At 35.7% G+C, this 13,223-nt stretch overlaps 1 protein-coding gene across 4 annotated transcripts in view; it reads right to left on the reverse strand.

Moving 5' to 3' along the window:
• The window catches only part of ERBB4 (erb-b2 receptor tyrosine kinase 4), a 1,094,545-nt gene that overhangs the window by 288,449 nt on the left and 792,873 nt on the right, over positions 1 to 13,223 (reverse strand). For all 4 annotated transcript variants that reach the window (XM_078071282.1, XM_078071280.1, XM_078071283.1 and 1 more), the window contains exons 6-9: positions 10,097 to 10,215; positions 7,232 to 7,373; positions 3,308 to 3,421; positions 1,626 to 1,752 (exon numbers count right to left, since the gene is read on the reverse strand). In XM_078071282.1, the coding sequence (XP_077927408.1) occupies positions 1,626 to 1,752; positions 3,308 to 3,421; positions 7,232 to 7,373; positions 10,097 to 10,215 (502 nt within the window). The remainder of the gene's footprint in view (positions 1 to 1,625; positions 1,753 to 3,307; positions 3,422 to 7,231; positions 7,374 to 10,096; positions 10,216 to 13,223) is intronic.

Here is a 13,223-nt window from a genome sequence, read left to right on the forward strand (position 1 = left end):
ATTATGTATATAGGTAGGCTATATTACCTATGATTTTTATTTCATAATTCAAAAGGAAGTATGAATACACAATTTATAAAAGATGGATGTTGGGTCTGATTAGAATGAAAACAACTTCTCTAATGCAATTTATGAGACTATGTTTTCAAATCTTTCCCCACACTGATGGACTTGAGGCCAATTCATTTATTATACCCACGTGGAAGCAGGCAATGTGAATTAAGTGGGTATGTCTTCCTATTTCTCAGAAGATGCTGTTAACATGATATGATCTTTCATTCATGGTGGTATTTGGTTTTGAAAATAGTTACAGTGTGGATATATTGTTTTAGTAAATATCATATATGCATTCGATTATATAGGTGCACCTAATGTTGACCCAGGTCTCCTACCATTTGGGGCCAAAGAGGTGAGAACAGCTATGTAAATAGATTTAGAGGGTTAGTAGTGACTCTGGTAAATTTGGTTGTCCTATCTCAAAATGGCTAGAACTCCCTGGCTCCAAAAGATTATTGCCATGTAGGGGTATGTGCTAAGGGTAACCAAATCTACATATTTTTAAAGAGAAGTTAGAAATCTTGACCATATATTTATTTTTTAAGCACTGCTTGGGCGGAATAAAACAGATCTGGGGCAGAAAGTGTGTACACACCATTATAGTATCTGGCATGAACCCCTATTAAAAGCTACATTTTAAAGTAAAGAAATGCTTTATGCAATAAGACCTACTGTAATTTATTTGCATGGAAAGAAACACTGTTCTATTTCTCTTGCTGTTCCTATTTGGACATATTTATTCATAATGTGTTAAATTTTTTTGCTTCTAGAAATGATGTGATATATGTTTCGAGTTAAGATTTTGAATTGAAATATGTGAGTAATATTCTTTATCTGTAGCCTGTAGCACTAATATTTAGGGATTAAGAGTAATATAGATAAACAGATAAAATATAAAGTAAAAATATAGACATTTTTATTACAATTGAAAGAATACAAACTTGGTTGTTTTCCCAGTTAAAACCAGCAGGTGGTTCTGTAATGAAGGAACCCAGAAAATGTTACAATTTTTATTGCTAAAATGAAATTCATTTATTAGATCTCCTATATTAGTACTAATTTCCTAACCTAACTAAAAGAGGAAAAGATAGATACATCAGGCCAAAGAAAATTTCTGAAAGCTCAAGAGAATTTCAACTTACTGCTCTGTTCTCTACGAGATACATTTTAAAAGGAATATTAATTTATGGTTTCCCGAACTAATCAGTTAGGAATTTGAAGCAAATTCCTCACTTCACATTGACACTGTTTCCCTAAACATATCTAAAAATATGTCAAGCTTTCTGAAATCTGTAGATTTGAGGATATCCCACAAATATATTTTAGTTTATATATAAATTTATATTGTCACATCTAAGCAGTTACTAAACCCATAGTCTATGTATCTCAAAACTGTGGTTTTTACTGTCATTGCTGGTAAAATCTGCCATTTGATTTTGTTGGAGAAGAGCGTTAACGAAGGGCAGAACTCATCTAGGTCAAAAGGAATCAAACAGACACAGCTAAAGAATCTCTTAAGCTTTGTCTATTCTTCGTAAAATAATTTTCTACAAAAATTTCATACTGACCCATGAATACCAGTGACAAGGAAGATCAAATTCCCATTGATTTTGGTGCAGTTTATGAACTTGTCAATGTTACTGGAATCCACGGTCTGAGCTGACATCAGTGATCCCGTTCCAATACCATCACAAGCTGTAGAAACAAGACTCAAAGTCAGGGTGTTGAGAAACTTCTTTTCCAGTCAATAAATTATTGCATTTTTATTATAAAATAATAGTATTTTTTCATTATAAAAATGAAAAGAGTTCATCATAAGAAATAAACAGTTTTCTAACAAATAAAATAATACTTTATTCGTGCAACATTAACTGCTGGGCCTGCTTTAAAATATTTTCCCTGCATGATCGCCTAGTGACCATGACGCATAAGAATCATATCTTATACCAAGTCCCAGGATACCCACACAACACATACGTAACGAAAACAAAACTTACAACAATCAGTACTTGCCTTTGCCACGTAAAATCAACTACTTTCTCATCCACCCTAAAATATCATTTTCAATACTTTTAAATCCCGGTCACTTGAGTAAAATCATTTCATAGCCTAATGATGGTCTACAAACTATGGTTTTAAAAACATTGTTCTAATTAAGAATATATATTAAACGAAGTACTAATGATGTGAGTTGTAACCAGAATCAAGAGCCATTTAAGTATAAATACTTTCTTTTTTTTAAAGATTTTATTTATTTATTTGAGCAGGGCAGGGGGTGGGGTGGGTGGGTTAGACAGCATGAGTCAGGGGGGGTCAGAGGGAGAGGAAGAGGGAGAAGCAGACTCCCTTCTGAGCACAGAGTCCAATGTAGGGCTTGATCCCAGGACTCCTGAGATCATGACCTGAGCCTAAGGCAGACGCTTAACCAACTGAGCCACCCAGGAGCCCTCATACTTAAATTCTTAAATTGAGTATTACCTGTACTTTTTGAAGGCTCTACTCAAAAATAAAACAAGGAAAATAAAATGTGTGGGGTAGAAGGGAGAGAGAGAAAGAGGAAAGAGAAAGAGAATGTAGTCTAAAAATAAGTCTGAAGTTTGCCCTTTTTAAAGGCAATCTTTGATACTTTGGAAGGCTTAATATCATTCAGAAAATTTGGATTGTACTTTCATCCTGCTTAATTTAAGTTTCATTTGGGTGAGGAATTTGAGCACCACAGCTAGAAGGGATTTCTTTCTCTACTAAAATTCTAAAATAGGAATTATCTGCAAAATTTATTTAATACTGACAGTAAATTTCCTTGTCATTTTATATATCTAATCTTTCAAAATAGTTTCGAAGACCTGGAGGGTAAATATCATATTTGTCTCTTTGCACCTTCATATGCATAGCAGATCATTTAGTGTAGGGTGGCAAGCAATTAATATGGGTTCTTAATGCTAAAATAATCATGCAATCCCTTGTTATATGCATACCTTCTAAGATTTGCTGCATACAGAATAAAATGTAACTTTTTTTCTGAATTTCTATCAAAGTTAACTCCCAGTTTAACCTCGATCATTTAGTATACATCATTCAAAATCAATAATACACACTGCTAAGACAGTTGATACTTTGGGGAACTATTCAAAGTCATGGAAAAGTATGTGTGTGTTCAGAGAGGTGAACTCTGCCAGTCCATTAAAAAGTAAATGGAAAAACCTTGGAGTAGGTCTCTGTTCTAGCCAAAATAATCTCAACTATCACTCACCTTTTGGGCAAATATCCGTGCAAGGTTTACACATTTTAATCCCATTTTCTTCTACTTCCATCTTGGAACTAGGGCAGGCACGCACACAAGAACTGGAATCCACCACAAAGTTATCTGATTTGAAAAAAAAAGGTGAAATTAGCAATGTTGATGGTCAGCAAACAAGTTTAAAACAAAGTACTTTAGGGCTTGACAATGATTAGCATCATTGATAGTATACATGTCTGTCTCTTTCCCTAAAACAACTCTGTTTAAATATCTCAACCTGAAATAGAATCTACGAACATCCATATCTAATCCAAGGGCAGCGTGTGTTAACAACAGTTAGTCCCTGCTTGACTACAGCTCCGCAACCTGAATTGCCCCCAAGATAGAGTGAATTTCTTTTATAGACTTAGGAAACTATATGACATTTAGTTTGTGTTTTTCAATAGTTCCACTTCATTTCATGTCATGATGCAAGTCTGAAGTCTAAAAATACTTCAAGTTACACGAAGCACAAATGAAGCTGACGTTGAATTGCCTTGGATCCAGAGAGGCACTTCATATCCAGGAGGAAATGTTTAAAATGTGTTCTATCTTTCAGTGGAAAGCCATAGAAACTGTTCCATAGTTTTATGTGAAGAAACAAAATGGAATTAAAAGGCAGCACTTTAGGAAAGGTATACTACATAAATCAGGAATGTCTGATTACCTGATACGTTGGTGAAATATTTATGGCTCCAGTGATCTGAAATATGCCAGGACATTGCCTGCCCCCCCAAAGAGAACCCAGATAATTGCGTCTAGAGCCTCTCACAGTAAAGGGAAAACACAATGCCTGCTAGGCCACTTTATATATATATATATATATACACACACACATATATATTATTAAGATTTTTTTTTAAATTTACTTATTCAACAGAGAGAGATAGTAAGAGAGGGAACACAAGCACAGGGGAGTTGGAAAAGGAGAAGCAGGCTCCCCACTGAGCAGGGAGCCTGACATGGGCCTCGATCCCAGGACACCAGGATTATGACCTGAGCCGAAGGCAGACACCCAACGACTGAGCCACCCAGGCATCGCAAGGCCACTTTATATTTTAAAGGCAGTATCTTCCCCGTCAGGGCATACTGCTTCTGGACTAATATTCAGTGGTATGGAAGGCTTCTGGCCTTGAAGGGGTCTCAGATCAGGAAAGGCATATGGTACAGAGATGTAAGTCTGGGATGTAAGTATTTCTGCTACTTGGGTCACAAAATCCAAGAGGTGGGGCGCCTGGGTGGCTCAGTTGGTTAAGCTTCCAACTCTTGGTTTTGCCTCAGGTCATGATCTTGGGGTCCTGGGATCCAGCCCTGAGTCGGGCTCCCATGCTCAGAGTGGAGTCTGTTTGAGATTTTTTCCCCCTCACTCTCCCTCCCTCTCTGCTCCTCCGCGCTCACACTCTCTTTCTCTCTCTTAAACAAACAAACAAACCCAAGAGGCTATATGATCTTAGGAGTGTCTGTGGTAGGAAATATGCCATATGGAGTTACGGCAAGTCCCAGCTGGAAAATCATATCAGAGACCTCTAGGATTCTAGAGCTAATCCATGCCATCTGCAGCATAGAATTATACACCTTTTAATAAACAGCTCCTTAGATGTTTCTGGGTCCTGATAGAGACAGAGCACCTAACCATGGGTCATTGATTGATCTTATAGTCAGAACTGCCCAGCATACATCAGGTTTTATTTGAACCATGATGTCATAATGTTGGGCAGGTCCAACAGGAATCCACTGTTAAGATGGAAGCAATGCATTTAAGATTGGATATGAGTCCGGGCAGAGGGACAAGTAAACTGCGTAAGCAGATAGCCCAGCCTCCTTGTGCTGGTACCTCTCACTCGGCTCATACCTGTGGCTGCATGGGGACCAAGAGAGGGCACTTGTGACAAGCTAACAGAGGGAGGACAAAAACTAAGTTTGGTATGTGGGCGCAAGCAGCTCAAAATGAACGGCAGCTGCCCTGCAGCCTCACTGAGGAGGGGACTAGAAAGATGGTAACGAGGAAAAAAATCCTACCAGTGGGCATGGTTCTGGGTAGTTCAAATGATCGTTTACTTTGTATGAAAGTGACCTGCGCTTAGAATAAATGTAGATTCATGAGCAGTGGCTTGCCCTGGAGGAAGAAATATTGGAAAATCTGGGATTGAAGGGAGTCTGGGGTAGAGGGATGTGTATGGATTCTTCGGAGTGGGCACAGTGTGATCATTATATTCCCAGCTATCCACCAGGGGGCATCCACCACAGAAAAGGTACATTGCGGAGACTGCATCACAGCCTGTTCCCTTCCTGTTCTTCCTCCTTCCTGTCTTCATTCTGAGAATACTCCTCCTTAACAACCTAATCTCTGCCTGAGGGGAACTCAACCTGCAACAAGTGAATGTACTGTATACTATGTAACCAGCCCTTCAGCAAGGTCTTCACAAGAATACCCCATATTTAAACACGTCTGCATTTTCGCAGCAATATATGCCAAATGGAGTAAATACAAATTATAAAGACCCTCGTATCAGTTAGATTCACATTTTGCAGCCAAATGAGTTTCAAAAAATATTTGTCTGAAGTTTTTGAATTTTAGAATTCAAGATTAAGGATTGTAGAGCAGTATTTAGGAGCTAAATGTCTTTGTTTTTCCAAGATAGTTGCAGTTTAACAAACCATGCCTTATGAGCAGGGCCCTTCAAATATTTGAAATTTACATAGATAAATACCGAAGTGTTTTAAATTAGCCTGTAATTTGTTGACCTAAACTATTCTAAGAAAGGAAATTTAGGAGTTACCATATCTAAGGAAACTGGGTGTGTAATTTCACAAAATAGTTCTCAGTGTTTAGCCACTTGCCACAAGTTAGGTGTTGAAAGCTTGTATGCATAATTATTCTTTTAACTAATATAAAAATATTTAATAATAATGACTAAAGTTGTCATTGTTTCCAAAGACTTGTTTTTATATGCTATCCCTCTGATTCTTACTCCCCATCCTTTTGATCATTATAATAACTCTGGGAGAGAAGAGAGCTATGATTATTACCAGCCACATCTTAAAGAGGAGAATACAGAAAACTAAATAGTTCATTTAAAATCACATGAGTAATATGTGGGCAAAGCCAGAACCCACATCCAGTCTAATCCCATGTCCTTTATTCTTCTTACTCAATCACAGGCACAAAATGAAGAAAACCATAATAGTGGTATGCTGTAGCTTGTAAAACCTTCTTCTTTTAAATGAATATATGGACAAATGTAGTGATTTTTTTTCCAGTTTTTCCAGTAGATAAAACAATGAAGAAATAATGTCCCATCACTTATTTCAAGCAAAGAAACTGACTGGAGCAAATATGAAGACATATATTTACTGAATTATTGATGAAAGCTAAACTGATTACTTTGAATCCTCAGGATCAGTTGTCAATTTTGTAAAGACCTCTAAACATGCCCTTCACATGTATTGTTATTGTTTAAGATTAGATTTGATATTAAAACTATAGTTCTATACATTCTATTATAAATAATCAGAAAAGATATTAGGTAAAAATTCATTGTGATTAGAAGCAGACCTCATTCAGTACAAAGCTTGCTCCTACTTAACTAATCACTTTTCTGAGAAACAGCAGCATGTACAAAAACACTGACAAATAGCGAAAACAGTAAGTTTAGAAGGAAATGACACTACACTCTAACCTCAAACATGCCACTCCTTTGCTGAGACTTTGGACCAATCCCTTTAGTTTTTTGAATTGTAACTTCCTTATTAGTGAAATGGTAAGCAACAGTACCTATATCCAAGTAATTCACAATATTGTTGCAAATTTTAAATTACAATAAATGTATATGATTTTGTGGGTGTGTTTTTAAATGATGATCTAATTAATTTGGTTATTCTTATCTTGTTACTTACGTGGGCATTTCTTGACACAAAATGCTCCATATGTATACTTTGCATTGAAGTTATGCTCCAGTTGAAAGGTGGTTGGATTGTAGACAAAAGTTTGGGGACACTGAGTAACACATGCTCCGCTGTCATTGAAATTCATGCAGGCCTACAACATAGCAAATATTAATTTCATTTAAGAATAGCCTTCATAATACTCGTTAAAGGAACCCTGCTCTAATACCTTTGTGAGAAGGATGTGTTCTTTACTTATTATATTTATATTTATATAAAACATATGTGTATGTTCTATTCTTATATTTCATAAAAAGTATAAAGCTTGACAGCTTTATAGTAAGTACTTATTTTTAAGTTCAAATTTGTTTTGAACGTCAAAAATTTTACAAAACTGTTTTTCCAATGTCAGTGAATATACAATCTATACAAAGATATTGATATTCAAGTTACCTATTCTCTATCCAGTAATCTCCAAACTAATAATTGATCTAAATTATTAAAATTAGCTAATAGTGAAAAATTATTTCAACTCACAGTATTCAAAGGGTTTATGTTGAGTCTTAGAGACTGGCACTAACAACTAACTCCCCAAGTCTACAGTCTAGACTTTTCTTAAAGCTGGTGTTTGGAGAAGTTCAGTGCCGTAGGTGACATGGTAAGCACATTCATCACTGTTGTACAGCGAGAAAACATTGTGATAGCTATTTAAACTGGACTTGAATAAAAGGCTCTGGCAGGTGACTAGTCAAGTGTAAATATGGAGTACGTAATGCCAAAATGAAGAGAAGCAGCCTATACTTAGCTCACAATTAAATAATATGCTGCCATTTCCTATATGGTCTTTTTCATAATACCACACCATTCAGTGAAAGCCATCAAGTTCAAACAAAATAATTTGTTTCTGCTGACTTATATATTTGTATTGAGACCTCAATTTGTTAATATGTTCAAATGCATTTGAGAAGAATTAAAAACAATTTTACCACCTGAGAGGTATTTGGTATAAAAATAGAATGTATGTCTAAGTACATAAAGCATGACTTTCAAAAGAGTGGATGAACTAATTCTCTTAATTAAACAACTTAAACCTTCATAGGAATAATTGAGGCCTTGGAAAGTAAGCTAATACGCACTCAAGCTATATTTTATATCTCATCATAAATTGTATGTATGGTTATTAATAAGAACTAATTCATTCTGTTTCCTCAAAACATTTTCTTCATCAATTGTTGTTTTAGCAAGCACTTTATCACCAACATGACAATTCCCTGATGATGGTCTACTAGATGCATAATCAGAACGAGACTCATTCATGATACATTATTCACTAAGATGACATTTTCCAGGAAGAATCTATTAAAAAGCAATCTACAAAACTCAGTAAGTTTTAATTTATGGCTATAAAACTTCATGTGTCCTCATAATTGCTTTACGAACATACTTTATGCAGGGTTGTGCACAGATTGCTTGGCAACAAAGGGACATAAACTAAAGGAATCAAACAAATTTACCTTCCAGACAGCATGCAAAACAACATGACTTACACCAAGGCCTCGGTCTGGCATTCTTGAACATTCTGTACCAAATGCCAAAGTGGAGTCATTGGACCATCCCATAAAAGTAATGAAATGAGGATTCTGAGACTCACCCAGCACTCTGTTTATTATGATAATGGAACCATGAAAACAAATGCAATGAAGAACTTCTAAGTAAAAGTTATGGCTATTGTTGGTGTTTCTTGTTGTTACTGTTTTGGAATTGTTAACACCTGCTCAGCGTCCTCGACATCAAGCTTTACCTCGTGTCTGGTGATAGGCAAGGGAAAAGGTCTCACTTCAAGGCCTGCTAAAGCATCTTCCTTAAATTTTTAACATGTTTCTTTTCTTCTTCACTACTCACTTCTGCAATATATACTTTTGTTTCACTGTAGGATTAGGGTCAACAAATTAAGTTTCTTGTGACGTTAAGAAAACTAAGAAATTATCTATGTCATAAGAGTTTTTAATTTATGTTTTGCTTATTTTCAGAGTTAAGTGTCAATTTGAAAAAATATTCAGTTCTAAATATATATGTGTATTCTCTGGATATCTGAAAATGGGAAAAAAGAAAATGAATTTCTGTGTTCATTTTTAACAGCAAAAACAATTTCTTATTTTATGATTTTTAGCTTAAAATGAAAATAATATCTGTATATGAAATTGTGTTAACTATAGCTCACAGAACTGGTTGTATTCAAAAGAACAGGAAGAACTGTATTGGGGATATTAAAATGTAATGAAAACATGTTCCCAACGAGCTATAAATGTTAATTTTAAGAAAAGAAAAGTGTCCTTTTCTAAAATAAAAATCACACAGATTAGCATATAAATTGCTTTAAGCATACATTGGTAAATCTTATAAATTATGAATAATATTAACTTATAAACAAAATAAACTGGGAAATAGTTAAATTTATGAATAATCTTGAAATCTATGGCTATAACCTTAAAATTTATATCCAAGAAATAAAATTCAAGAGCCCCCACTCAGAAAACTCAATTATGCAACAACATAAACAGGTAATCAATGTAAATTTTGGAAGGATGCTACTAGCTTTTAAAAAGATATCTCAATATGTTCCTCTTCACATTCTCTAATACATCTCATCTGTATTGTAAATTACATCAGAAAGACATAATTCATATACTAAAACAGAACAATCCTAGTCAACCAATAGCCACCCAGTGAGGGAATGAATTATAGGAAGGCAGAGCATCTTTCTTAATCCTAAAATGGTTAAACTTGATCTTATTTTAATGTTAAAGAGTCAATGTGCCTGAGTCCAGCCAGGAAGGAGGGAGATGGGAAAAGTAGAAAGGAAGCTCCAAGACTTACAAAGCAGTCTGTGTCCTTCGGTCCTGAGCAGCCCCCAGCACATTCTCTATGACAACAATCACTGACATAGGGCCCATAGCACCTGCCATCACACTGTTCTGCACACACCGTCCTTGTCACTGTGGAAGACAGAGATGGGACCCTGATCAAAGTCAGTCACCAAGAGAAACTTCTAAGGTGCTTTGGAGTAGCTGAGAAAAGCTGAGCTCTCAGATAACTCAGATACTCAACCCACCGTGGATTCAGTTCAGCTAACATTTACCAAATGAAGTCTGCAACAGGTCAAAATCACTGTACAAAAACCTTCAAAATTAATACATACACTTGTTTTTATTTTCTTTCTTGTTCCAGCAAACACTTACAATGTTTTACAAAACAATCACACAACTTAGCAGGAAAGAATCAAATTTGAAATAATTGAATGAGGCATTTTGGCAGGTTGCAAAAGATGGAGTCGGCAGTAAAGTCTATCCACAAGGTGCACAGCAAGGTTTTATGACAGAAGATATCCCCGGAAATAATCTAAGCCTTTTAGAGTCAATGCAAAAAGGGAAACAAACTTTTACATGATTCACATTATATCTTACATGATTCATATCAAGCAGATAGATAAATAGAGATAGAGATACATGTATAGATAACTGGTCAGGAGTAGCATAACTGTTTCTTTTCTTGAGATTTAAGTGAAATTTTTACCAAGTTTCCTATGTAAGGAAGACAGGAACATCCTCAAAAGAAGGAAAGAAGGAAGCGAGGGAGGAAGGGATGGAGTGAGGGAGGGAGGGAGGATGGGACGTGGCAGAGAGAGACACATTCAGAGTAGATGCCACAAATTTCCATTGGTCTTTTCTTATAATGTCCTTTGATCCAAGCTGACAGCACTATATTAGGGTATGCTTTAGGAAAAGTCAGTGCTATAGGCTGGGCATCAAAATTACACCTTTGAGGGACACTTATTTCACTTATTCCAAAGAGATATTTTTAAAGTATTTAGAGAAATGAATGTTACAGAAGATGTATAGCACATCATATCTTGGCTTCTGTATTTCCACTTCAGTCTGATCTCCTTCCATCTTTTGGACTCGTTCTTCAAAGCTTCCTTCACTGCTCCTATAGCAGCATCTGTCCTTCAAACGACAGCATTCCCCAGAGTTGGTCTTGTCAATTTCTTTGGGTTATGGGCTCGTGCCTAGATGAAATTATCCATCCCCTTTGCATACTACCTATAGGTAGATGACATCAGATCCAAATCTGAATTTTGTATTGAGCAGAGGCATATATTACCAGCTGCCTACAGAAGACCCCACTTAGATATCCCAAGATGTATAATAAGGAACGTAACTCACTTTCCCATCTCTACCAATCAGGCATATCTCTCTTCTTTGTTCCCTTCTCTTGGTTATTGGTAGCACCATCCACTCAGTAGCTTAGCTAAAGATTGGGGACGTGTTTTCTCTTTCTCCTTTCCCCTCACCCTCACTTCTCATACCTAATAAAATTATCAAATAAAATTGCCAAGTAATATACCTCATTACCGTCCCACCTCTCTGCTCCAACTTTGTTTGGGAAAGTAATGTCTAAATGATGACATAACCTTCTAATTTCTCAGATCCCAATTAATCCTCCATGCTGCTCTAAAAGCAATGACTTGAAAATACAAGCCACTGCCTATAAATCAGTGCTGTTTTGCAAATAAAACTTGTCATCCCTGTACTAAAGGAGTAAACCCTGAGCAAGGGATAAAAGTCCTTCATCAATTAAACCATCTCTATCTTTACTAGCATTTCTCATTGTGCTTCTCACACCCAACAACACACAATCACCACTTGTGATTCCTGATTTCTTGTATCATTTCCAATTTTGATTCTCATTGCCTTTTTATAATGCTTTCCTCCATGCTAAAAACCCTTCCTGTCTTCTTTGCCTAGCAAATACTCATCTATAAGATCCAGTTCAGATGTCACTTTCTTTCTGAAAACTCCAGATATAGCTCTAGGATGAGTTAGTTTATCACTGTTTCTTCTGAACAAGGGAGAAAGTTAATGCAGATTCCACGTGGTCTGAAGGTCTAGGCTCAAACCCAAACTCTATTCTTGTGATATGGGCAAGTTATTGAATATCTCTATTTCACTTTACCAGCTTTAAGATGGATTTGGTATTAGTACCTATCTAATGGGACTGAAGATAAACAGAGGTATAGGTATAAAGTGCTTAACATGGCCCCTGTTAATAGTGGTCAGTAACTGTTGCATATTATTATTTCACTTATCATAATACATTGTATCTTTTTTTTTATGTTTGCTCCCCCTACTAAACTATTAGAGTAGTTTTTTGAAGTCCAGTGTCTTATTCATGTTTTTATCCTTGGTGACTGGTAGTGTTTGACATTCAGTATATAAGAAAGTAAGTATCCTCTCCAACTAAATAAATCATATATTGCCAATTCAATGAAAGTTATTTGTTGACTGCCTAATGCACATATCAAAGAAAAAAAATATGCAGGGGTACCTGAGTGGCACAGTTGGTTAAACATCCAACTCTTGGTTTCAGCTTAAGTCGTGATCTCAGAGTCATGAGATCTCAGTGTGGAGTCTGCTTAAGACTTTTCTCTCCCTCGCCCTCAGCCCTTCCCCACTATGCTTGCTCTCTTTCTCTCTCTCTAAAGTAAATAAAAATAAATATAAAAAAATGCAGAGAGTTAAAGACGTAGGGCACTAAAAAAGGTAAATAGACAAATATTAAAATACCAAGAAACAGAGCATATCAAAATCCAAATAACAGAATTATTGTTAGTGTCTACTACTAGATTTAAATGCTCCTTAAATTCTGCCATTGATTGCTTCATGATTCCATATTTTCACTTGGATCCTTTTTAATTGAACATGATTATGATATTCATAAAATAGTGCATAATGTTTAAATATGAACTATATTTTTCTATTGGACATGATTATATTCCTACCTATGTAGTGCAATCAATACAAACATCAAATAGAGTTTAAGCAAAAACAACACTTGGACTCACTCTCTGTCTTGTTTTTATTTTGTAAAAATAAAGTTATATGATACTTCTTATAGAAGATTTTGAAAAAGACAAATTTTAAGTCTGGATTTGTGAGTGCATTTT

Source organism: Halichoerus grypus, chromosome 4, assembly GCF_964656455.1.
Source record: "Halichoerus grypus chromosome 4, mHalGry1.hap1.1, whole genome shotgun sequence".
Classification (NCBI taxonomy): Eukaryota; Metazoa; Chordata; class Mammalia; order Carnivora; family Phocidae; genus Halichoerus; species Halichoerus grypus.